At 41.1% G+C, this 27,858-nt stretch overlaps 1 protein-coding gene across 50 annotated transcripts in view; it reads left to right on the top strand.

Annotated features, from left to right (window-relative positions):
• Positions 1–27,858, top strand: part of PBRM1 (polybromo 1) — a 142,513-nt gene that overhangs the window by 90,904 nt on the left and 23,751 nt on the right. For 23 of the 50 annotated variants that reach the window (XM_054552081.2, XM_024244402.3, XM_054552101.2 and 20 more), the window contains 5 exons: positions 8,487–8,672; positions 10,223–10,380; positions 11,041–11,304; positions 17,786–17,931; positions 20,274–20,431. In XM_054552081.2, coding sequence (XP_054408056.2) covers positions 8,487–8,672; positions 10,223–10,380; positions 11,041–11,304; positions 17,786–17,931; positions 20,274–20,431 — 912 coding nt within the window. The remainder of the gene's footprint in view (positions 1–8,486; positions 8,673–10,222; positions 10,381–11,040; positions 11,305–17,785; positions 17,932–20,273; positions 20,432–27,858) is intronic. The other 27 variants (XM_054552094.2, XM_054552103.2, XM_054552120.2 and 24 more) reach the window with 3 other exon arrangements.

The following is a 27,858-nucleotide window of genomic DNA, read 5'->3' on the forward strand; positions in this document are numbered from 1 at the left end:
AGAGTGGAGAAATGGGTAATTATTGTTTAATGATTAAAGTTTCTGTTTGGGGTAATGAAAAAGTTTTGGAAATAGTTTGTGGTTATGGTTGCACAACACTAAATTATTGCCACTGAATGGTACACTTATAAGTGGTCAGAATGATAACTGTTTTGTATTATATGTTTTACTACAATTATTAAAAACTAATAATGTAACATACCAAAAACCGTTGAACTTTAAATAGGTGAATTGTGTGGTGTGTGAATCATATATGAAGTTGTTTTCCATTCAGAGAAATATTAGAATACAAAGTTGAAGAAGTCTCCCAGAAGTAGAACAACAACAGAAATAAAGGAAGAAAAAGATAACTGGCAGGGCGCAGTGGCTCACGCCTGTAATCCCAGCACTTTGGAAGACTAAAGTGGGTAGATCACATGAGGTCAGGAGTTCGAGACCAGCCTGACCAACATGGTGAAACCCTGTCTTGACTAAAAATACAAAAATTAGCCGGGTGTGGTGGTACATGCCTATAGTCCCAGCTCCTCGGGAGGCTGAGGCAAGAGAATTGCTTGAACCCAGGAGGCAGAGGTTGCAGTGAGCCAAGATTGTGCCACTGCACTCCAGCCTGGGCGACACGGTGAGACTCTCCCAAGTAGCTGGAACTACAGGCATGTGCCACCACACAAGGCTAAGATGGGAGGATCGCTGGATCACTTGAGCCCAGGAGTTCAGAGTTGTAGTGAGCTGTGATTGTGCCAGTACCCTGAAACCTGGGTGAACCCTGTCTGTAAAAAAACAAAAAAAAAAATTCCAATCTCTCTGTCCGTTTCAGTAAACTGATAGTGTTACTGCTGGTATAAAATTCTCAAGAACCTTATAGATCTGCTGTGTATGACACAAGGATTCACTTGATTAATCAATTGCTGGATAACAGTTTTCACCAAAATTGGCAGAACTTTTAAAAATTATATATATAATACCAAGAATTAGGAGAATTAGGAGATAGAGCAAGATGGCCGAATAGAAGCCTCCACCAATTGTCCTCCCCACAGGAACACCAAATTTAACAACTATCTACACACAAAAAAAGCACCTTCATAACAACCAAAAATCAGGTAAACAATCACAGTACTTAGTTTTAACTTCATATCACTGAAAGAGGGTAGAAAACACAGTCTTGAATTGCTGGCACCACCCTTCTCCCATACCCCAGCATCAGCTGTGTGGCACAGAGAATCTTTGTGCTTGCGGGAGTTAGAGCACAGTGATTGCGGGATTTGCATTGGAACTCAGCCGATGCCCACAGAGGAAACATTCAGGCCAGCCCTCATCAGAGGGGAATTGTCCAGCCCAGTGGACTGGACAATTGTCAGAACTTGGGTTCCAGCAAGCCTTGCCACTGTGTGCTAAAGGGCTCTGGGGTCCTAAATAAACTTGAAGGGAAGTGTAGCCCACAAAGACTACAACTATTAGGCAAGTCCTAGTGCTGTGCTGGGCTCAGAGCCAGTGGACTTAGGGGGCACATGACATGTGAGACACCAGCAGGGTAACTAGGGGAGTACTTGCGCCACCCCTCCCCAGCCCTGGGCAGCTCCGAAAAAGACCTTCCTTCCACTTGAGGAGAGGAGAGGGAAGAGTAAAGAGGTCTTTGCCTTGCAGCTTAGATACCAGCTCAGCCACAGTAGGATAAGGCACTGGGCAGAGTCGTGAGGCACCCATTCCAGGCCCTAGCTCCCACGCAGCATTTCTAGACATGCCCCTGAGCCAGAAGGGAGCACACTGCCTTGAAGAGAGGGACCCAGTCTTGGTAGAATTCATCACCTGCTGACTAAAGAGCCCTTGGGCCCTGAATAATCAGCAACAGTAGCCAGGTAGTAGGCCTGTAGGATACATTTCTTTTTTTTTTTTTGAGACTGAGCCTCACTCTGTCGCCAGGCTGGAGTGCAGTGGCACAATCTCGGCTCACTGCAACCTCCGCCTCCTGGGTTCAAGCGATTCTTCTGCCTCAGCCCCCCGAGTAGCTGGGACTACAGGCGTGCACCACCAAGCCCAGCTAATTTTTATATTTTTAGTAGAGATGGGGTTTCACCATGTTGGCCAGGATGGACTCGATCTCTTGACCTCATGATCCGCCCGCCTCAGCCTCCCAAAGTGCTGGGATTACAGGCGTGAGCCACCGCACCCAGTCACAATCCTACAATTTATATGGAACCATAAAAGACTCAGAATAGCTAAAGTTATTTTGAGCCAAAAGAAAACTGGAGGAATCACATTACCTAACTTCAATTTATATTATAGAGCTATATAGTATCTGAAACAGCATGGTGCTGGCATAAAAACAGACACATATACCAATGGAAAAGAGTAGAGAACCCAGAAACAAATCCATACATCTACAGTGAACTCATTTTTGACGATGGTGCCAAGAATATACATTGGGGAAAGGACAGTCTCTTCAATAAATGATGCTGGGAAAACTGGATATCAGTATACAGAATAATGAAATTAGCCCCCTGTCTCTTGCCATGTACAAAAATAAAAATGGATTAAAGACTTAAATCTAATACCTGAAATTATGAAACTACTAGAATAAAACTGGACTAGGCAAAAATTTCTTGAGTAATTCCCCACAGGCACAGCCAACCAAAGCAAAAGTAGATAAATGGGATTACATCAAGTTAAAAAGCCTCTGCACAGCAGAGGAAACAAAGTGAGGGGACAACCCACAGAGTGGGAAAAAACTATCTGCAAACTAACCATCTCGCAATGGATTAGTAACCAGAATGTATGAGGAACTCAACTCCTTAAGAGAAAATCTAATAATCCAATTAAAAAGTGGGCAAAAGACCTGAATATACATTTCCCAAAAGGAGACATACAAATGGCAGACAGGTATATGAAAAGGTGTTCAACATCACTGATCATCAGAAAAAACAATGAGATATCATATCACTCCAGTTAAAATGGCTTTTATCCAAAAGCCAGGGCCTGATGCCAGTCCCCCAGAGTTGGGGCACACAGTCCAGGAGTCCTGAGCTGAGCCTTGGCCCCCTAAAATCCTCTAGAAACTAAGCCCATCAACTGAACCCATCTTATACCACAATCAAACACCCAAGGTCATCAAATAGGATAAAAGAATGAAAAAAAAAATAGCCAAAGGACAGCAACTTTAAAGATTGAAGGAACATTAGCCCACAAAGATGAGAAAGAACCAGCACAAGAACTCTGACAACTCAAAAGCCAGAGTGCCTTCTTTCCTCCAACATTGCAATTCAGGAAACTCAGAGAATCCCCGCAAAATACTTCACAAGATCATCTCCAAGCCACACAATCATTAGATTCTCCAAGGTCAGAATGACAGGTCACCTTCAAAGGGAAGCCCAGAAGACTAACTGGACCTGTCAGCACAAACCCTGCAAGCCAAGAAGAGATTGGGGGCCTGTATTCAACATTCTTAAGGAAAAGAAATTCTAACCAGTAATTTCTATCCAGCCAAACCAAGCTTCATAAGCAAAGGAGAAATAGAGTCCTTTTTCCTCAAGCAGATGCTAAGGGAATTTGTTACCACCAGACCTGCCTTACAGTAGCTCCCAAAAGAAGCACTAAATATGAAAAGGAAAGACTGTTACCAGACACTACAAAAACACACTGAAGTATATAGACCGATGACACTATAAAGCAACCACACAAACAAGATTACTTCCAGCTAACAACACGATGACAAGATCAGATCCACACATATCAATACTGACCTTGAATGTAAATGCGCTAAATGCCCCAATTAAAAGAAACAAGAGTGGCAAGCTGGATAAATAAGCAAGGTCTAATGGGATGCTGTCTTCAAGAGACCCATCTGTCATCCCATGAGACCCATAATGACACCCATAAGCTCAAAATAAAGACATGGAGAAAAATCTACCAAGCAAATGGAAAACAGAAAAAAGCAAGGGTTGTAATCTCATTTCAGACAAAACAGACTTTAAACCAACAAAGACCAAAAAAGACAAAGAAGGGCATTACATAATGGTAAAGGGTTCAATTCAACAAGAAGACTTATCCTAAATAATATATGCACACAATACAGGAGCACCCAGACTCATAAAGCAAGTTCTTAGAGACCTTCAGAGAGACTTACACTCCCATACAATAAAAAAAGAAAAAGGCCTGGGTACAGTGGCTCATGCCTGTAATCCCAACACTGTAGGAGGCCAAGACAGGAGGATTGCTTGAGCCTAGGCCTTCAAGACCAGCCTGGGTAACACAGCAGGACCTCACCTCATCTCTTAAAACTCCCACACAATACTGGGAGACTTTAACACCCAACTGACAGTATTAGACAGACCATCAGAGCAGAAAATTAACAATGATATTCTGGACCTGAACACAACACTGGGCCAAATGTACCTGATAGACATCTGGAGAACTCTCCACCCAAAGATCAACAGAATATGCATTCTTCTCATTACCACATGGCACATACTCTAATATCAACCACACAATTGGACATAAAACAATCCTCAGAAAATGTAAAAGAAGGAAAATTATACCAACCACTCTCTTAGACCACAGCACAATAAAAATAGAAATCAAGACAAAATCACTCAAAACCACACAATTATATGGAAATTAACCAACCTACTCCTGGATGACTTTTGGGTAAATAATGAAATTAAGGTAGATACCAAGAAGTTCTTTGAAACGAACAAAAACAAAGACACAACATACCAGAATCTCTGGGACACAGCTAAGGCAGTGTTAAGAGGGAAATTTATCACACTAAACACCCACATCAAAAAGGTAGGTCAATGGCCAGGCACGGTGGCTCATGCCTGTAATCCAAGCACTTTGGGAGGCCAAGGAGAGTGGATTGCTTGAGGCTAGGAGTTTGAGACCACCCTAGCCAACATGGCAAAACCTCTTCTCTACTAAAAATGCAAAATTTAGCTGGGTATGGCAGTGTGTGCCTGTAGTCCCAGCTATTCGGAAGGCTGAGGCACAAGAATCACCTGAACCCAGGAGGTGGAGGTGGCAGTGAGCCAAGATTGTGCCACTGCACTGCAGCCTGGGTGACAGAGCAAGACTCTTGTTTAAAAAAAAAAAAAAAAAAACTAGAAAGATCTCACATTAACAACCTAACTTCGTAGGAGAAAGAACTAGAAAAGCAAGAGCAAACCAATCCCAAAGCTAGCAGAAAAAAAGAAATAATCAGAGCTGAAAACTGAAGGAGACTGAGACAGGAAAAACCATTCAAAAGATTAACAAATCTAGGAGTTGGTTTTTTGAAAAAGTTAGTAAGATGGACCGCCAGCTAGACTAATGAAGACGCAAGAGAAAATCCAAGTAAACACAATTAGAAACAACAAAGCGGGTGTTGCCACTGACCCCTCAGAAATACAAATAACCAGCAGATACTACTATGAACACCTCTATGCACACGAACTAGAAAATCTAGAAGAAATGGATAAATTCCTGAACACATACACCCTCGCAAGACTGAAACCAGGAGGAACTTGAATCCCTGAACAGACCAATAACAAGCTCCGAGATTGAATTAGTAATGTATAGCCTAGCAACCAAGAAAGGCCCAGGACCAGGTGAATTCACAGCCAAATTCTACCAGATGTACAAAGAAGAGCTGGTATCATTTCTACTGAAACTGTTCCAAACAACTGAGGAGGAGGGACTCCTCCCCAACTCATTCTTTGAGGCCAGCATCATCTTGGTACCAAAACCTGGCAGAGACAACAGAAAAAACTGTAGGCCAAGATCCTTGATGTTCATTAATGCAGAAATCCTTAAGAAAATAACTAGCAAACCAAATCCAGCAGTATATCAAATAGCTAATCCACCATGGTCAAGTAGGCTTTATCCCTGGGATGCAAGGTTGGTTCAGCATACGCAAATCAATAAATGTGATTCATCACATAAAAAAGAACTAAAGACGACCAGGTGTGGTGGCTCATGCCTGTAATCCCAGCACTTTGGTAGGCCGAGGTGGGTGGATCACAAGGTCAGGAGTTCAAGACCAGCCTGGCTAAGATGGTGAAACCCCATCTCTACTAAAAATACAGAAATTAGCCGGGCATGGTGGTGGGCACCTGTAATCCCAGCTACTCAGGAGGCTGAAGCAGGAGAATTGCTTGAATTTGGGAGGTGGGGGTTGCAGTGAGCCGAGATCACGCCACTGCACTCCAGCCTGGGAGACAAGAGCAAGACTCCATCTCAAAAAAAAAAAAAAAACTAAAGACAAGAACTACATTATTTCAATAGACGTAGAACAGGCTTTTGACATGTTAAAAACTCTAGATAAACTAGGTATTAAAGGAACATACTTCTAAATAATAAGAGCCATCTATTACAAAGCCACCCAACGTCATACTGAAATAACCAAAAGCTGGAAACATTCCCTTTGAAAACTGACACAAGGCAAGAATGCTGTCTCCCACCACTCCTATTCAACATAGTATTGGAAGTCCTGGCCAGGGCAATCAGGTAAGAGAGAGAAATAAAGTGCATTCAAATAGGAAGAGGGGAAGTCAAACTATGTCTCTTTGCAGATGACATAATTCTATATCTAATAAACCCATGGTCTCAGCCCAAAAGCTCCTTCAGCTGATAAACTTCAGCAAAGAGTCAGGATACACAATCAGTGTACAAAAATCACTATCATTCTTATACACCAATAGCAGCCAAGCCAAGAGCCAGATCAGGAACGCATTGTCATTCACAATTGCCACAAAAAGAATAAAATACCTAGAAATACAGCTAACCAGGGAGGTGAAAGATCCCTACAATGAGAATTACTCACTGCCCAAAGAAATCAGAGTTGACAGAAGCAAATGGAAAAACATTCCAAGCTCATGGATAGGAAGAATCAATATTATTAAAATGGCTATACTGCCCAGAGCAATTTACAGATTCAATCCTAATCCTATGAAATTACCAATGACATTCTTCACAGAACTAGAAAAACTATTTTAAAATTTAGATAGCCAGGCACGGTGGCTCACGCTTGTAATCCCAGCACTTTAGGAGGCCAAGGCGGGCAGATCACTTGAGGTCAGGAGTTCAAGACTCTGGGTGACTGAGTGAGACTCCGTCTAAAAAAAGAAAAAGAAAATTTAATGTTTCAGGAGGAATAAAATAAATAACATTTAAAATTCTTATTATTAGCTCTTCTATTTATGGGAAATTAACCTAAGGAAGTAATCAAAGATTTGGGCAAAGCTTTATCCTCAATAAAAACCCTGTGATATTTGCAAATGATAGCTTGTACTGGAACTTTTTTTTTTTCTCTCTTTTGAGACGGAGTGTTGCTCTGTCACCCAAGCTGGAGTGCAGTGGCATGATCTTGGCTCACTACAACATTCACCTCCCAGGTTTAAGCGATTCTTCTGTCTCAACCTCCCAGGTAGCTGGGACTACAGGCACCCGCCACCATGCCGGCTAATTTTTTAATATTTTTAGTAGAGACGGGGTTTCACCATGTTGGCCAGACTGGCCTTGAACTCTTGACCTCAAGAGATCCGCCCGCCTCGGCCTCCCGAAGTGCTGGGATTACAGGCGTGAGCTACCGCTACCGGCCTGTACTGGAACTGTTAATAAGTTTTACTTAACAAAAATAAAAGTCGTCTGGGCGCAGTGGCTCACACCTATAATCCCAGCATTTTGGGAGGCTGAGGCAGGTGGATCTGAGGTCGAGAGATCGAGACCAGCCTGACCAACATGGAGAAACCCCATCTCTACTAAAAATACAAAATTAGCCAGGCGTGGTGGCGCATGCCTGTAATCCCAGCTACTCGGGAGGCTGAGGCAGGAGAATTGCTTGGACCTGGGAGGCAGAGGTTGCGGTGAGCTGAGATTGTGCCATTGCACTCCAGCCTGGGCAACAAGAGCGAAACTCTGTCTCGAAAAAAAAATAAAAATAAAAATAAAAGTCATTTTGAAAAGCATTTCCTCTCAGGGCTAGTGTTCATGACATATTAAATATGTATAGTATATATAGTTTATAGTATATTGTAGAATATACATATTCTATATTTCTTCAATTCTAAGACTCCATTAAATATGTCATATTCGTGTAATAACTGTTAGTGAAATGAAACACATTGAGAAGCATTAAGGTGGAGATGAAGTATATCAGAGATTATCTCTAGAATTACTTGATTTGAAACGACATATGTACTTCTTTGTGCCTTTCGATATTATCCAAAATGGCCATATGATCGTATATTAGTAAGGTGATGTTTTTATTCTCTACATCCTTTGTGTAATTATATATTCATTTAAATTAATGATGGTTGCAATTCAAAAATACAGTTTTGAGTAGAGGCTATTAGGAAGGTGAAGATCATACTATTGCTGATTCCTGCCTTCGCATGTTGCAAATGGAATTAAATGTATTAAATGTGTTATTAGTATGTGTTGTTTGAACCCTACCTCTTGACTTCAGCATCCCTTTGGTGAGTACCTTTTTGCTTTATTTATTTATTTTTTTACCTAAGAAGCTGAAAAGAGTGAAGATTCCTCTGGTGCTGCAGGCCTCTCAGGCTTACATCGCACATACAGCCAGGACTGTAGCTTTAAAAACAGCATGTACCATGTTGGAGATTACGTCTATGTGGAACCTGCAGAGGCCAACCTACAACCACATATTGTCTGTATTGAAAGACTGTGGGAGGATTCAGCTGGTAAGTTTGTTTTAAATCAAAGGACAGTTTAGTGAGATATGACTATTTGACTTTTCCTTGCTCCTCAGGGAAGAAAATTTTAACTCAGACATCTTAAGTCTTTCCATAATAATTGTTCAATATATCAATAAATGTAAGTAAGCACCCATCATATGAAAAACATAGGACCTATTGGGCAAGTGTCATAGTTGAGTCAAAAGAAATACAGCTTCTAGGTCGGGCGCGGTGGCTCACGCCTGTAATCCCAGCACTTTGGGAGGCCGAGGTGGGCAGATCACAAGGTCAGGAGATCAAGACCATCCTGGCTAACACAGTGAAACCCCGTCTTTACTAAAAAGATACAAAAAATGAGCCAGGCCTAGTGGCGGGTGCCTGTAGTCCCAGCTACTTGGGAAGCTGAGGCAGGAGAATGGTGTGAACCCAGGAGGCGGAGCTTGCAAGGGAGCCGAGATCACGCCACTGCACTCCAGCCTGGGTGACAGAGTGAGACTGTCTCAAAAAAAAAAAGAAATACAGCTTCTTAAAGTCTGGTTGAGATTCATTCATTCAATTGATACTTATTAAAAACATACTTTGAGCCAAACTTTATGTAGAGTGACATAGATTCAGAAGAACAAAAAGCTCATATTTTCCCTTGCAAAACTACTCCAGTAAGGAAGATTATGATCAAAAAAGAAATTATTATAGAATGACATGCCTTGGCTTAGCATTTGTTTTCAAAAAGGCTTTCTAAAACAGTTGCCTTTAAATTGAGACATGGAGTATGCATAGAAATTAATGAAGCCAAAAGTTGGTGGAAATGTGATCTAGGCAATCCAGTTCTTTGAGCTGCCTATCACATGAAATACTTTTGTATTCCTTCACCAGAGAGCTAAATATGTCCTTTAGTAGCATATCTATCCCCTTACTAAAGTGCACAACTCTACATATGTACTAACCAGAGCAGAGTGGAGCAGGTCTCATCACCTGTCCTCCTCATTATGTATTTTATATGGCTTTTAATATGAAGAAGAGCCTGGGCAACGTGGCAAGACCCCTTCTCTAGAAAAAATAAGAAAATTAGCAGGGTGTGGTTGCACTTGCTGTGGTCCCAGCAACTTGAGAGGCTGAGGCAGGAGGATCACTTGAGCCCAAGAGGTTGAGGGTGGATATATATATATATGAGGGGGAAAAAGTAGCATGCATTTTTTAGGCCTCATTACACTTTATTATTTTTAGAGTATTATTTCTCCTATGGATAATTATATTAAGAAACTGTAGCTGTAAAAATAAGCACAGTGCTAGGTTCAGATCATGGCAGAATGGATTGATGGTGTATTTCCTAATTTTGCAAAGAATGTGTGATTTCTGAGCTGGACACAGTGACTTATACTTGCAGTCCCAGCTACTCAGGAGGCTGAGGTTGGAGGACCACTTTGGCCCAGGAATTCAAGTCCAGCCTGGGCAACATAGTGAGACCCAGTCTCTTTAAAAAAAAAAAAAAAAAAAAAGTGATTTCTGTTAACAATTATTCTCTTTCTCTTCCCCTTCCCCCGCCCCCCATTTTTGAGGTGAAAAATGGTTGTATGGCTGTTGGTTTTACCGACCAAATGAAACATTCCACCTGGCTACACGAAAATTTCTAGAAAAAGAAGTTTTTAAGAGTGACTATTACAACAAAGTTCCAGTTAGTAAAATTCTAGGCAAGTGTGTGGTCATGTTTGTCAAGGTAAGAAACTCATTAAATCCCAAAGTATCACTCATTCCCTAGGAATAAAATTTTAAAATACAGAAAATAATCGATATTTACAAAATTAGGAACTCTGTTTTAAGCTATTTTTTAAGCCGTGTCTATACAGCTATATGTAAAGATTTGGGAAGAAATTAACCTGAACTTGATTGTGAAAGACCACTTGCTGCTTACACTATTTGGCTGTATGCAATTAGGTTAAGTTATTCATATTGCCAGGCTAATTTTTAAGTATGATGTTTTTTGAAGGATAATCATTACAAATTTTCAGTTTGGTTTTTAGGTAATAATGTGTGCTTTTGTGTATCTGTCTGATACACACACACGAGCCCTCTTCAAAGCATTAAGGAGCATTATAGCTATATGAAATGTTCATATGTTTTCAAAGAGCAATTATAAACTAAATGGAATTATTTGTTTTTATAATTTAAAGGGTGTGTATATAAGAAGTCCATTCTGTAGCCAAAGAAATACTTCTAAATCTCTGGTCATTTATTATTTTTTGTTAACTGCCAGAAAGTCTAATCAGTTCAGCTTTTGTTTGGTCGGTTGGTTATTTGCTTTTTTTTTTTTTTTTTTAATTGGTTTTCAGAAAATTCACCTAACTAGTTTTATTCTTATGCCCTCCCCACCCCCCAGGAATACTTTAAGTTATGCCCAGAAAACTTCCGAGATGAGGATGTTTTTGTCTGTGAATCACGGTATTCTGCCAAAACCAAATCTTTTAAGAAAATTAAACTGTGGACCATGCCCATCAGCTCAGTTAGGTTTGTCCCTCGGGATGTGCCTCTGCCTGTGGTTCGCGTGGCCTCTGTATTTGCAAATGCAGATAAAGGTGATGATGAGAAGAATACAGACAACTCAGAGGACAGTCGAGCTGAAGACAATTTTAACTTGGAAAAGGTATGCAGATAATAGCCACACAGAAAAAATTTTACATCTCAAAACACCTATTCCAGAAAATAAGTGAATAAAGTATTCAAACTTAGAAAAAGAGCAACAACACAAAACCTTAGCCAAACAGAAAGAAGGAAACGATAACAGAAAGAAATTTACACTTTCAAAACTGTACATTATAATTTAAAAGTAAATCAGGCCAGGCGCATTGGTTCACGCCTGTAATCCCAGCATTTTGGGAGGCCAAGGCAGGCAGATCACGAGGTCAGGAGTTCGAGACCAGCCTGACCAACATGGTGAAACCCCATCTCTATTAAAAATACAAAAATTGGCTGGGTGTGGTGGCACGTGCCTGTAATCCCAGCTACCCGGGAGGCTGAGGCAGGAGAATGGCGTGAACCCGGGAGGTGGAGGCTGCAGTGAGCCAAGACCACGCCACTCTACTCCAGCCTGGGAAACAGAGTGAGACTCTGTCTCAAAAAAAAAAAAAATTGGAAGTAAATCTAAGAGCTAATTATTTGACAAGTCCAATTAGATAAACTGCCAACTATCTAATAATGGGAAAAGAAAGGGGTTAAACTTCGACCCAAAATGTGGAAGAAGGCCGGGTGCGGTGGCTCTCCTGTAATCCCAGCACTTTGGAAGGCCGAAGTGGGTGGATTACCTGAGGTCAGGAGTTCGAGACTAGCCTGGCCAATGTGGTGAAACCCTGTCTCTACTAAAAATACAAAAAATTAGCCAGGTGAGGTGGTGGGTGCCTGTAATCCCAACTACTTGGGAGGCTGAGGCAGGAGAATCGCTTGAACCCAGGAGGTAGAGGTTGCAGTGAGCCGAGATCGCGCTATTGCAGTCCAGCCTGGGCAACAAGAGCAAAACTCTGTCTCAAAAAATAAATAAATAAATGTGGAAGAAATGTAAAGACTGTATATTTCTGCTAATAAATTTGAAAACCTAAATAAAATGGCTAATTGTCTAGGATATTACAAATTACCAAAATGGAATCAAGAAGAGATACAATACAGAATGTACAACAACATGAAGAAATTTTTTAAAGTATCATAGAACTGACCCCAAAGAGTACTGAAATCAGACAGTTCCATAGGTGACTTTTTCTTTAAGGGACCTATGATTATTATACTGTTGAAGCTGTTTCAGAGCAGGGAGAACAAGAAATTTCCAGTTGGTTTTGCAAAGCCAGGATAATCTTGATTTCACAGCCTGAAAAATAAAAACAAAAAACTGCAACTCAGTCTTATTCATGTATATTGATGCAAAAATTACTGGAGGGAAAAAAGTAAGTGAAATCAAATCACTTCTTTGAGAACAACATGACCAAGAAGTGGGAATTCATTCTAAGAAAGCAAGAATTGTTCAAAGTTAGGGAGATCTTTAAATTTCATTCATTATTCCATTAGATCAAAGGAAAAATTATTTGGTAGAGAACCCATCTTGATTTTTTTTAAGACTTTCAATAGGTATTTCTTCTAGTGTAATTTTTTTTTTAATTCATATTTGTGTCTCAAGCCTAAAACCTATAAAACAAATTCCTTTTTAAAGTTACACACTGGACAAAGGGGCTTACTGTTCTAGTGTTACTTAATATTTTTCTGAAATTAGCCAATGTAGTTAGATAAACAAAAGCAGTAAAAATATTGACAATAAAGAAGCAAGAGGGCAGGCGTGTTGGCTCATACCTGTAATCCTAGAACTTTGGGAGGCCAGGGCAGGTGGATCGCTTGAGTCCAGGATTTTGAGACTAGCCTGGGAATCATGGTGAAACCCCATCTCTACAAAAAGTACAAAAATTAGCCAGGCATGGTAGCACATGCCTGTAGACCCAAGTACTTGGATGGCTGAGATGGGGGTATCCCATGAGCCCAGGAGGTAGAGGCTGCAGTAAATTGTGATTGCACCACTGCACTCCAGCCTGGTCAACAGAGCAACACCGTGTCAAAAAAAAAAGCAAGAATACTTTTTTGCAGATAATTGGGGGAAATTAACTGAAAAATTTAGCAAATAGAAATTTCAAAATCCATATGTAAATGAATAGTCTTCGTATATAAACTAATAAGACTTTTGAAACTAAAGTGAAAGTGTTGAATACAGTTTAGCAACTGTTAGAAAAATCTTATGGAATAAAATATCCATTTCACACTAACAACAAAATACATTAAGAAATAACCTTAACAAGGAATATATAGAACCTCTAGGAAAAAAATTTACTGAAGGACATAAAAGACTTGCATAGATTGTTTTTGAAACTTGACAAAATTATTCTAGCATTCTTATTAAGAATAAATATGTGACAGTCACCAGAAAAGAAGGGGGAAAAAAGGGTATGAAAGAGAGCTTTGCCCTTTGACAGTGAACTGAGGGATTTTTTTTCATTTAAAAATTAGAGCTTTGCCCTGCCAGATGTATTACATTTTATAAAACTACAGTTAAAAAACAAAATTAAAACCCAGTACAGTGTCACACACCTGTAATCCCAGCATTTTGGGATGCCAAGACAAGTGGATCAGTTGAAGCCAGGAGTTCCAGACCACCCTGGGCAACACAGCAAGACCTTGTCTCTACAGAAAATTTTTAGGATTTTATTTAATTTAGAAAACAGTTATTTACCTATAATTTTTTTTCAATAATAAACTTGGAATAGATGAGGATTTTCTGTTCATTATATAAAACCATTGATCATTTTATTGATTTATGATTGAAAATACAAGGTTAATAAAACAGTCTAGGGACTACTGTTTCTAATATACAAAGAGCTCTTTAGGGTGTAGGGAGGAAAGTAGGACTACAAAAATGAGCAGAGACCCAAATAGATAATTTACAGAAAGAAGGCAGCAAAAAACATGTATTAGTTAACCTAATAGTTTGTATAATACCTAACAGGATGGCAAGAGTTGAAAAGACTGATAATATGTGTAGCCTGGTATAGGATGAGACCACACACACTTTTCTCCTATTGGTGTCTTTTTTTTTTTTTTTTTTAGATGGAGTCTCACTGTTGCCCAGGCTGAAGTGCGGTGGCGTGATTTCAGCTCACTGCAACCTCCGCCTCCTGGGTTCAAGTGATTCTGCTGCCTCACCCTCCTGAGTAGCTGAGATTGCAGGTGTGCACCACCACACCTAGCTAATTTTTGTATTTTTAGTAGAGACAGGGTTTCAGCATGTTGGCCAGGCTGGTCACAAACTCCTGACCTCTGATGATCTGCCTGCCTGGGCCTCCCAAAGTGCTGGTTATTACAGGTGTGAGCCACTACCCCCGCCCCATCGGTGTCTTTTTTTTTTTTTTTTTTTTTTTTGAGATGGAGTCTTGCTCTGTCCCCAAGGCTGGAGTGCAGTGGCGCGATCTCAGCTCACTGCAAGCTCCACCTCCCGGGTTCACACCATTCTCCTGCCTCAGCCTCCTGAGTAGCTGGGACTACAGGCGCCCACCACCACACCCGTCTAATTTTTTGTATTTTTAGTAGAGACGGGGTTTCATCATGTTAGCCAGGATGGTCTCGATCTCCTGACCTCGTGATCCACCCACCTTGGCCTCCCAAAGTGCTGGGATTACAGGCGTGAGCCACCGTGCCCGGCCCGGTGTCTTTGACCCAGCAGTTTGATGACAAAGAATATGCTCCAGTGGTAGTACTCAAACAGGTGCTCCGAAAGATTCTCCGTAAGAGGCGACATCATGGGGCTGGGAAAGAATGTGATTTTTTATATTTTATCAGTATGGGAATGTGTTGGAATCATAAAATAATTTCTTTTAAAAGAAGAATTATCCGGTGGGGCGCAGTGGTTCACACCTGTAATCTCAGCACTTTGGGAGGCTGAGGAGGTTGGCGTGGTGGCAGGTGCCTATAATCCCAGTTACTTGGGAGGCCGAGGCAGGAGAATTACTTGAACCCAGTAGGTGGAGGTTGCAGTGAGCTGAGATCATGCCACTGCATTCCAGCCTAGGCAACAGAGCGAGACTCCCGTCTAAAAAAAAAAAAAAAAAAAAAAAAGATTATCAATGAAAGTCAGCATAATAATTAACTTAGATTTCTTACCTGGTATTTAGAAGTCTCTAGGAACTCTGTATATGAGTTACTTGGTCTTTTTTGTTTTTTGGTCTCATATCTTTATTTCAATATTACATGACCAAGACAGGTCATTCAGGAGCTTTTTTTTTTGAAATGGAGTCTCGCTCTGTCACCCAGGCTGGAGTGCGGTGGTGCAGTCTTAGCTCACTGCAGCCTCCACTTCCCAGGTTCAAGTGATTGTCCTGTCTTAGCCTCCCAAGTAGCTGGGACTACAGGCGCGTGCCACCATGCCTGGCTATTTTTGTATTTTTAGTAGAGATGGATTTCTACCATATTGGTCAAGCTGGTGTTGAACTCCTGGCCTCAATTGATCCGCCTGCCTTGGCTTTCCAAAGTGCTGGGATTACAGGCGTAAGCCACCACTCCCGGCCTTCCCTCATTCGTAATGATTTTCCAAGAATACCATTTCAGTATCACATTTGAAATCATAAAGATCAGAATGTTAAATTATTTGGACATTGTAAAGGAGGAATTTTTTTAAGTGTGAAGTTTGAAGTATTCTCAGGAAGATGCTATAGAAAACTTGGAGGCTTTGGAGTTTCCTCAGCTTATATATGTTTTGGAGTTAATATATTTATAACATCTAGCCTTGTGCCAATTATCAGCTAGGTTCTCAGTAAATGGTGGTTCTTCTTTACCATCTTTACATTAGTTAGAAGTATCTTCTTTTTGCTTTTTCTTTTTTAGTCAGGACTATAAAACAACAACAGTAATAATGATGTCTGTTAAGTGATTTTTATGAGTCAGGCATTTTTCTATGTACTTGAGCATGGATTATGTCACTTAAGCTTCATAAACAACCCCATCTGGTAGCCACACTATCATTATCTTCATTTTACAAATGAGGAAAGTAAGGCATAAGAGGTCAGATAATTTGCCCAAAGCCATAGCAGTCAGTAGGTGACAGATGCTGTAATTTATTAAAAAACAGAGCGTGTTTGGCCGGGCGCGGTGGCTCACGCCTGTAATCCTTTGGATTTTGGGACTTTGGGAGGCCAAGGTGGGTGGATCGCGAAGTCAGGAGATCAAGACCATCCTAGCTAACACAGTGAAATCCCGTCTCTACTAAAAGTACAAAAAAAATTAGCTGGGCGTGGTAGCGGGTGCCTGTAGGCCCAGCTACTCCAGAGGCTGAAGCAGGAGAATGGTGTGAACCCAGCAGGCGGAGCTTGCAGTGAGCCGAGATCGCGCCACTGTACTCCAGCTTGGGCAACAAAGCAAGACTACGTCTCAACAATAACAACAACAACAAAAAAAGGGTGTTTATATCACAGAGGGTATGCTATTCCTTTCCATGTTGGAATAAATCAAAATAGTAAAAATTTTAGACCTATCAGTTGTTTTTTGTGGTTTGTTTTCTTTTGTTTGAGATAGGGTCTCATTCTGTTTCCCAGGCTGGAGTGCAGTGGCACAATCTCAGCTCACTGCAAACTCCAATTCCCAGGCCCAAGCAATCTTCCTACCTCAACCTCCCAAGTAGCTGTGAATACAGGCGCACGTCACCAAAGACAGCTAATTTTTAAATTTTTTTGGAAATGAGATCTCGCTGTATTGCCCAGGCTGGTCTTGAAGTCCTGGCTCAAGCAGTCCTCCCACCTTGTCCTCCCAGTGTGCTGGGGTTATGACATAAGCCACTGTGCCTGGCCTAAATCTTATCAATTGTTGATGTTAAGACATTAAGGGAGCCCAGTAAATGTGATAGAGAGGAAGCTTGTATAGAATTTGCCCCTTACACTATAGTAATGCATGAATGAGTCTGCTTTTAAATACTGATAAATCCTCTCCAGTTTTTTTGTTTGTTTGTTTCTAAAGGCAATGGGAATTGAGAGCAGGAGGGAGACAGGATAAAAGCATCTTGGGATAATACTGTTTTATGAAAATTAACTAGAAATTTAAAATAGATACTTGATAAGACTTCGTTTATTTCAATAATCTAATTGTTTTGTTTCCTAGCCTCCTTCAAAGTTTCTTTTTATGTTTTTTTTGTTTGTTTTTATTTACGTTTTTTTTTGAGACAGGGTCTTGCTCTGTCACCCAGGCTGGAGTACAATGGCATGATCCTAGCTCACTGCAGCCTCAACCTCCTGAGCTCGAGTGATCTACTCACCTCAGTCTCTTGAATAGCTGGGACTACAGGCGTGCACTACCGTGCCCGACTAATTTTTTATTTTAATTTCTTTCTTTAGTTGAGACAAGGTCTCACTATGTTGCCCAAGCTGGTCTCAAACTCTTGGGCTCAAGCGATCGTCCTGCCTTGGCCTCCCAAAATGCTGGGATTACGTGAGCCATGTAACCAGTGGTTGTTTTTTCTTTTAAGTTAATGTGAAAGAAAAGTCTGCTTTCGTTTCTTACCTTCTCTATTCCTTGATTATCAGCTACCTTTCTTCAGCCAGTTTTCTTTACAACAGGAAAAAGAAGATGTCCCTGTGGAAATGTCCAATGGTGAACCAGGTTGCCACTACTTTGAGCAGCTCCATTACAATGACATGTGGCTGAAGGTTGGCGACTGTGTCTTCATCAAGTCCCATGGCCTGGTGCGTCCTCGTGTGGGCAGGTGAGTGTCATTGAAATAGGGAAGATGAGGTTGAATCTGAGAAATTTGGAACCAGTAGAAATTAATCACCCTTCGAATAAAGGCAAAAGTCCTTCCCCTGGCAGTTTCTCCAGCTTCTTCTCACACCACGTTCCCCTCCAACCACACTTTCTTCTTTAAATTATTCCTTTGGGCTCTTTTGTTTTCTTCCACTATTTACAGAACTCTCAGCTCAGAAATCTCCCTGCCTACTTCATATGGTAGACTCCTTTAGCATAAATTTGAAGTGACACTTTCTTAAAAGGAAGTCTTTCCTGTCCACTGCAGACTGGGTTAAGTCTCCCTGTTGCATACTCTCAAAGCACCACATATTTCCTTCTCCTTAGCGTATATATCACATATTGGTGTTCATTGTGTTATTGTCAGGTTTCACCCTTGTATTCCCTGCTCAAATCATAGTGCATGAAACATAGTAGGGGCTCAGATATTTGATGAACAAGTAAATGACAAAAGGATGACAGTATGGTTGAATGGCAAACACAGCAGAGTCTGGTATAGGGTTGGGTAGGAGAGGATAGTGACTAAGAACAGTAGTTCATTCCCCAAGTCCCAGCTCTGTTAGTTGTAGGTCCTTAGGTGAATGATTTAGCCCTCTAGGCTTCAGTTTATATCTGTTCATCATTCAGTAAGCATTTATTATACCTACTATTTACCAGGCTCTGTGGATACATTAGTGAATAAAACAGACAAATATTCTTAGTCCTGGGGAGCTTTTTTCTAGCGTGAAGACAAACAACATCTTGAATAAGTAGTGTATAGTATGTTAGGTCATGATACATGCTGTAGAAAAAAATAGAGCAGAACAAGGGGAAAAGGGTGTCCCATGGTCAGAGCAGGGAGAATGGTTTATATAGGCCTCACTGAGAAGTCGGCAGCTGAACCAACACTTGAAGAAGCTGAGAAAGTGAATAATGTGAATATCCAGGGAGAAAAGATTCCAGGCAGTGGGAACAGCCAGTATAAACACCTGAGGAGAAGCATGCCAGGCCTGTTTGTTACTAGGAGAGTGAGCCATTAATGAGTTAGTAAGAGATAAGTGCCAGGGGTAGGGTGCATATCACATAGGGCCTCAGAGACCATTATAGGGATTTGGGTTTTTACTGAGTTAATGGAGTGCCATCGATTGTTTCAAGCACAGAGTGACATTTGGTTTAGATCTTAATAGGATTGCTCTGCCTATTGGTTGTTGAGAATAGACTGTAAAAAGTCAAGGCAGAAGCAAGGAGATCCACCACCTAGGATGCTGTTGCAATAATCCAGGCAAGAACAATCATGCTTCAGACCAGGGTGATTGCAAAAGATAGTATTTTGAAGGTCAAATTAATAGTATTCTTGATAAATGGAGTGTGGGGTCTGAGAAAGATAAAAAAGTCAAGGGTGACTCCTGTGCGTAAGCCTGAGGAACAGGAAGAGTGCAGTTACCATTAACTGAAATAAGTATGATACTTCATGTCAGGAATCACTATAATATGGAGCAATAATAATGTCAACTTTATGGGTTAGTTGTCAAGAATAATGGCTTTCATCAAATTCTGAAGGGGTGAACCGGGGCACTAGATCTTTTTTTTTTTCGAGACAGTGTCTGGTTCTGTCACCTAGGTTGGAGTGCAGTGGCATGATCTTGGCTCACTGCAACCTCCACCTCCTGGGCTCAAGCCATCTTCCCACCTCAGCCTCCCAAGTAGCTGGGACTATAGGTGCACACTGCCACGGCTGGCTAATTTTTATATTTTTAATGGAGATGGGGTTTCACCATGTTGCCCAGGCTGGTCTTGAACTCCTGAGCTCACGTGATTCACCCACCTTGGCCTCCCAAAGTGCTGGGATTACAGGTGTGAGCCACTGGTCCCAGCCAGGGATATTAGATCTTGACCTTCAAAAAGATTGTAAACCACTGTCTTAAAGGAATGTCTGCCACTCATGTGATCTGACCCCAGATATTGATGGTTTATGTCTTTGTTTGGTTCACAAGTCCAATGACAAATGCTTAGTTCTGTTTTCATCATGAACGTCTCAGGAAGAAAACCTGGTCATTAGATAAAACTATTAAGTTTTGTGCCTTGATATTAAGTTAAAATTTTTTTTTCACTTGGAAAAATAGCCAAATGTTCCTTTCTCTTTTTCTAAGTATCTTTTCATGTGTTTAATGGGGGAAAAATTAATGAAGTTGTCTTACCAAAACAGCCAGTGAAACTCCTCTGAATGGTACACATTACTAAGTTTTTGATTAATGGAATTTTTGTTAGATTAATCCTTCAAGAAGGAAACTATTTTAATATAATTTACATGTTTTCCTCCCCAAGAATTGAAAAAGTATGGGTTCGAGATGGAGCTGCATATTTTTATGGCCCCATCTTCATTCACCCAGAAGAAACGGAGCATGAGCCCACAAAAATGTTCTACAAAAAAGAAGTATTTCTGAGTAATCTGGAAGAAACCTGCCCCATGACATGTATTCTCGGTAGGTATTTGTGCTTTTTTATTTAATCGTGTTTATTCCATCAAAATTGATGGAATACTACTTCTGTGCTAGGCACTGTTCTAGGTGTTAGGTATAGAGCAGTGCCCAAATCCAAATCTCTGTTCTCTTATGTTGGGGCAGAGGTTGGGGAGTCAGTAAATAAATTAAAAAATAAATATATAGAATACCAGGTGGTAATTAGGGCACAACTAAACCTCTCACCTCAGCCTTCCAAGTCGCTGGGACTATAGGCATGCACCACTGCACTGAGCTAATTTTTGAAAGATAGTTTTCCTAGATATAGAATTCTCCATTGATAGTTTTTTTGTTCATGTCTTTCATCAGATTTGGGGAGTTTTTGGCCATTTCTTCAAATATTTTTTCTGCTCCTTTCTCTGCTTCCTTCGGGAACTCTCATTATACTTACGTTGGAACATTTAATGGTGCCTCACAGGTCTCTCAGACTCTTCATTTTTCTTTACCTTTGTTTTCCTTCCTGCTCCTCAGACTGGATAACTTCAAATGGCCTGTCTTCAGGTGCATTCATCCTCTGCCTGCTCAAATCTTCTGTTGAACCCTTCTAATAAATTTTTCATTTCAGTTATTGTACTTTTCAGCCCCAGAATTTAGTTTTTATAATTTGTCTCTTTATTTATATTCACTATTTGCTGTGACATTTTACTGGTTTCCTTTAGATCTTTGAGTATATTTAAAACTGTTGATTTAAGGCCAGGCATGGTGGCTCACGCCTGTAATCCCAGCACTTTGGGAGGCCGAGGCGGGTGAATCACCTAAGGTCGAGAGTTTGAGAACAGCCTGCCAACATAGTGAAACCTTGTCTCCGCTAAAAAAAAAAAAAAAAAGAAAGAAAAAATTATCTGGGCGTCGTGGCACATGTCTGTAATCCCAGTTACTCTGGAGGCTGAGGCAGAGGCAGAGGCTGCAGTGAGCCAAGATCACGCCACTGTACTCTAGCCTGGATGACAGAGTGAGACTGTCTCAAAAAAAAAAAAAAAAAAAAGACAATTGATTTAAAGTATTTGTTTAGTAAATCCAGTGTCTGGAATTTCTCAGGAACAATTTCTATTCATTTTGTTCTTTCCTATGAATGGGCTGTGCCTTCTTGTTTCTTTGCATGCCTGATAATTTTTTGTTGAAAACTGCTCATTTTGGGTATTATAATGTGATAACTCTGGAAATCAGATTCTCCCCATCCTCAGGCTTTGTTCTTAATACTTATTATAGGTTATGGTTGTTTGTTCAGTGACTCTTCTAGACTTTTGTTTGTTTGTTTTAAAGATTGTATTTTTGGCTGGGCACAGTGGCTCACACCTTTAATCCCAGCACTTTGGGAGGCTGACGTGGGCAGATCGCTTGAGCCCAGGAGTTTGAGACCAGCCTGGGCAACATGGCAAAACCCTGTCTCTACAAAAAATACAAAAATTATCCAGGTGTGGTGGTCTATACCCATGGTCCCAGCTACTCAGGAGGCTGAGGTGGTAGGATCACCTGAGCCCAGGGAGGTCGAGGCTGCAGTGAGCCATGATCATGCCACTGCACTCCAACCTGGGCAACAGAGTGAGACCCTGTCTCAAAAAATAAAAGATTTTTGTTGTTGTTGTATGTGATTACTACAGTCTCTGTTCTATAAGCTTAGTGATCAGCCAGTGATTTGACAGAGGTTTTCGTAAATACCTGGAGCCAATAAAACCACAGAACTCCCAGTCTTCACTGCTGACTTCTCTGCGTATGGTGAAGCACACCTTCAACACTCAGCCACGCAGATTACAACTCTGCTTTGCCTTTACTTCCTACTTGTGCAGAGCTCAAAGGTCAGCCAGAAATGAGATCTTAGGGCCTTCTTAGGTCCTTTCTGAGCATGTACACTATTGTTGGCATGTGTGTGGCCTTCTAGGCTCCCAGGAATGTGTGGAAACTTTTCAAAACCCTTATTGGCCAAAGCATCTCACTCCTCATCTTTTCCTCTGAGGCCTTTTGTCATATCTGCTGTTGGCCCCAATTGATAACCTTTGCCCCAGCCAGCAACAGCTGGTTCATTTGACTTTAAATGTGCTGTGATTTGAATGTTTTGTGCTCCCTTCAAAATTCATGACTTAAAATGTAATCCCTAGTGCAACAGTGTTGGGAAGTGGGGCCTTTTAGGAGGTGTTTAGGTCATGAGGGCTTGTCCTCGTGAATACGATATTGCTTTCATAAAAAGGGCTCATGTAAATGGGTCTGCTCTGTCTGAATGGGTTTGCTGTCTCTTATACTCTTGCCCTTTGCCTTCTGCCATATGATGACATAGCAAGAAAGCCCTTGCCAGATGCTGGCACCTTTATCTTGGACTTTCCAGCCTCCAGAACTGTGAGAAAACTGTTCTTTATAAATTACCCAGTCTGTGGTATTCTGTTATAGCAGCACAAACATACTAAGACAAAATGTTTTGACAGAAGAACCTTAGACACTTCTCCACCGAGGGAATTCCAAGTTAAGCAAAATGAAGGCAAGCACTTTGCATTAGTGTTTAGAAAGCTGCCTGACAGGTCAAAACAGATGACCACAGTTCTTTGAGCTTAGAGCTGTTTTGCTTCCTCTATCACCACAATCTTACACCAGGAATAGAGGCTGCCATCTTTAAGGGTGTCACTGAGACAGAAAGTAAGGGATGGAGTGAGGATAAGTTAAAATGGCACAGAGCTCTCCTGCCAAGTTTCCGTCATTTTTTTCTTAATTAAGCATTTGCTTGGTTCCTATAAACCTTTGACTATCTTACAGAGTTCCAATAGTTTATTCTGCTTTTTTCACTGTTTCTATGAAGTAATGGCCCTTAGAGCTCACTACTCCTCCATATTCACTGACATAACTTGGATTAATTTCTTTCTAAAGATGCCTGTTAGAATGTGTTACATTCTGGCCGGGCATGGTGGCTCATGTCTGTAATCCCGGTACTTTGGGAGATTGAGGCGGGCAGATCACCTGAGATCAGGAGTTAGAGACCAGCCTGGCCAACGTGGTAAAACCCCGTCTCTACTAAAAATACAAAAATTAGCCGGGCGTGGTGGTGTGCACCTGTAATCCCAGCTACTAGGGAGGCTGAGGCAGGAGAATCGTTTGAACCCAAGAGGTGGAGGTTGCAGTGAGCTGAGATCAAGCCACTGCCCTCCAGCCTGGGTGACAGAGCAAGAGACTCTATGTAACAAAAAAAAAAAAAAAAAACAAAGAAAGAAAATGTGTTGCATTCTACAGTTTATCTACCAGTTTTATATCCAGGATCTCATTTAATTCTCAACATGACCCTGGAAGAAAGATGCTGATATTGTCAGAAAGGTGAAGTTACTACCCAAGGAGTGGGCCAGAACTAAAACCTAGGTTTTCGTAATTCTTCTTTAGTTAGTCTACAGCTAGCTGGCACACTTTTGAGAATTAAAGGAGGTGCCAGTAATATTAGGTAGGACAACAGGCATACAATGAAATATAAGTAACTTCATCTTGAGATAAAACCCGAAAGAAAATGCATCTAGTAATCACAAAGTGGGATTTCAGCCTAGCTTGTGGAATTCACTGTCCCCAGCCTCCAAGGAAAAAGGGTTTTGTTATATAAGCTTTAGAGAATTTATAATTTCATTGTATTAACTATAACCACTATTAAATGTAAATCATATTTTTGCACTTTTTTGTCTCTGAAATAGAAGTTTTGAAGATAATTAGATGAGTTATCATTTTTTCATCTTCTGTTACATACACAGAAGGAGACATTCCTGTTTTTCCAATGGTTATGTTCTTTTTTCAGTTTTGTTGAAGAATTGTTTTCATTAACTTAAACAGTAATCAAGCTGGGCACAGTGGCTCATGCCTATAATCCCAGCACTTTGGGAGGCTGAGGCAGGTGGATCACTTGAGATCAGGAGTTCAAGACCAGCCTGGCCAATGGTAAAACCCCATCTCTACTAAAAATACAAAAAAAAATTAGCCAGTTGTAGTGGTGCATGCCTGTAATCCCAGCTACTCAGGAGGCTGAGGGAGGAGAATCGCTAGAACCTGTGAGGGAGAGGTTGCAGTGCGCTGAGATCACTCCTCTGGACTCCAGCCTGAGTGACAGGGTGAGACTCCGTCTCAAAAAAAAAAAGGAGTTAAACAGTAATCAGATGGCCACATCTAGCAGACAGTACCTCTACCCATAACCCCTTACGTGATAAAATTCCCAGGAACCTGGGCTCTTGAAACATGCCAATTCCTAATTTATTTGCAGGTTTTGTTCCCTTCACAGTAGATTTTTATAACGTTTCATTAATTTAAAAACTGTCCTCAGTAAGGCAAGGAAGATAAAAGATCTAAAGATTTGAAAGGAAAAACAAAAGGGCCTTTTTTTTTTTTTCAAAAACATTAGGTATATAGAAAATCCAAGAGATATTCAGATAAACTATTAAAATTAGTAAATGAAAATATGAAGTATTTTTTTTTTTTTTTTTTTTTTGGAGACAAGATCTCGCTTTGTTATCCAAACTGGAGTGCAATGGTACAATCATAACTCACTGCAGCCTCCAACTCGTAGGCGCAAGCAATCCTCCCATCTCAGCCTTCCAAGTAGCTGGGACTATAGGGATGTACCACCACTCCCAGCTAATTTTTTTTTTTTTTTTAATTTATTTTTTGTGGAGATGAGGTATCCCTGTTGCCCAGGCTGGTCTCAAACTCCTGGCCTCAAGCATCCTCCCTGCTCAGCCTCCCTGAAAGTGCTGGGATTATAGGCATGAGCTACCTTACCTGGCCCCAATATTTCTATTTCTGTATCCGTATCCCATCAGTGAGCAATTAGAAAATTATTACCATTTGCATTCAATACCTAGGAATAAATCTTTTTTTTTTTTTTGAGACAGAGTTTCGCTCTTGTTGTCCAGGCTGGAGTGCAATGGTGCAATCTCGGTTCACCACAACCTCCACCTCCTGGGTTCAAGCTATTCCCTTGCCTCAGCCTCCTGAGTAGCTGGGACTACAGGCATGCGCCACCACACCAGGATAATTGTTTGTATTTTAGTAGAGACGGGGTTTCACCATGTTGGCCAGGATGGTCTTGATCTCCTGACCTCGTGATCCACCTTCCTCAGCCTCCCAAAGTGCTGGAATTATAGATGTGAGCCACTGCGCCTGGCCAATCTTTGTTTTTTTGTTTTTTTTTTTTTTTGAGACGGAGTCTCGCTCTGTCGTCCAGGCTGCAGTGCAGTGGCACGATCTCAGCTCACTGCAACCTCCGCCTCCTGGGTTCAAGCGATTCTCCTGCCTCAACCTCCCGAGCAGCTGGGACTACAGGCGTGTGCCACCATGCCCAGCTAATTTTTGTATATTTAGTAGAGACAGCATTTCACCATGTTGGCCAGGATGGTCTTGATCTCTTGACCTCGTGAGGCACCTGCCTCAGCCTCCCAAAGTGCTGAGATTACAGGCGTGAGCCATGGCACTCGGCCAGGAATAAATCTTTAAAAGGTAGCCAACGTGGTGGCTCATGCCTGTAGTCCCAGGACACTTTGACAGGCCAAGATGGGAGAGTCGCTTGAAACCAGGAGTTCAATACCAGCCTGGACAACAGAAGGAAACTCTACCAAAAAAAAAAAAAAACGAAGAAGCAACGATGCGTAGGGCACCTGCACACGCATGTGCGCACATGCACGCACACACACGCACAACTATAAGAAAATTATTGAGAAATTGAAGACATAAATAAAGTTATCCATCATATTTATAGCTGGAAAATTCAATATTATAAAGATACCAGTTCCCCCCAAATTGATCTGTTGGTTTGTTGCAGTTCCAATCAAAATCCAGCAGGTCTTGATAATTTTTTTATACTTTATTAAATGAAGTTTTCTAAACTTTCATCTTTTCCCTGTCTTTTGGGGGCTTGGTAGGAGCCCCAAGTCAGGACACAGAGATACCACCTCCATTCCAAAGCCACCAATCACTTTTACTTTTTGGTTGTAAGCAGAATTATTATTTTTTCCTAATGTCTATTTTTCCTTCTATAAAATATGGAAAATTGTAATTATTCCTTTTCTGAACTAAAAGGCCTTTCAGTTATGTAAATAAAGTGCTGTGTAAGTTCAAAGCAGTGATAGTAATTGGAGCTATTTTAAGCTTTGGAAATGTTTCTGACCTGTTTTTCATATACACGTTTAATAAGTTGTTAGCTATGAACATTCCTGTTAAGGTCAAGAGCAAAATAGGGATGTTCTGGCTGGGTGCGATGGCTTGCTTATACCTGTAATCCCAGCACTTTGAGAGGCCAAGGTGGGCGGATCACCTGAGGTCAGGAATTTAAGACTAGCCTGGTCAACATGGTGAAACTCTATCTCTACTAAAAATACAAAAATTAGCTGGTGTGGGCGTGGTGGCGGGTGCCTTTAATCCCAGCTACTGGGGAGGCTGAGGCAAGAGAATCACTTGAACTTGGGAGGTGGAGGTTGCAGTGAGCCAAGATCGAGCCACTACACTGCAGCCTAGCAACAGAGTGAGACTCTGTCTCAAACAAAAAACAAAAAAAGAAAAGAATAGAAACAAAATAGGGATGTCCTTATCACACTTATTTAACATTGTTCTAGAGGTACTAGCCAGTGGAGTTAGAAGAAACAGAAGTCTAAAATAAGAAAAGTAAGGAGGTGAAAATTCAAGAGCATCAACTAAGAAATCATGGCAAACAGTAAGAGAAGTAAGATGATTGAATATAAATAAATAACAAACCTATTATCTTAAAAGAGTCAGTACTAATAAAATACCTTAGATAAACTTAACAAGATATATGCCACATCTGTATGAAAAAAGTTTTAAAATGCTATTGAATGAATGCTTGAACAAACTGCAAAGCAATACCTTATCCCTAGGTAGGTTTTAATGTCATAAAGATGTCCATCCTCCCTAAATTAATCTTTAATATGATCCCATTAGATATACCAGTGGGAATTTGCTTGTGAGGAAGTTGATACTACGTGAACTAATTTTAAAAATCATATTGAAGGCTGGGCGCGGTGGCTCATGCCTGTAATCCCAGCACTTTGGGAGGCCGAGGCGGGCGGATCACGAGGTCAGGAGATCAGGACCATCGTCACTAACATGGTGAAACCCCATCTTTACTAAAAATACAAAAAATTAGCCGGGCATAGCAGCGGGCACCTGTAGTCCCAGCTACTCGGGAGGCTGAGGCAGGAGAATGGGGTGAACCCGGGAGGCGGAGTTTGCAGTGAGCCGAGATCGTGCCACTGCACTCCAGCCTGGGAAACAGAGCAAGACTCCATCTAAAAAAAAAAAAAAAAAATCATATTGAAAAAGAAACTTAGGATCGGATGCAGTGGCTCACTCCTGTTATCAATCTCAGCACTTTGGGAGGCCAAGGTCGGTGGATCACTTGAGCCTAGGAGTTTGAGACCAGCCTGGGC

This window comes from Pongo abelii, chromosome 2 (assembly GCF_028885655.2).
Source record: "Pongo abelii isolate AG06213 chromosome 2, NHGRI_mPonAbe1-v2.0_pri, whole genome shotgun sequence".
In the NCBI taxonomy this organism is placed as follows: domain Eukaryota; kingdom Metazoa; phylum Chordata; class Mammalia; order Primates; family Hominidae; genus Pongo; species Pongo abelii.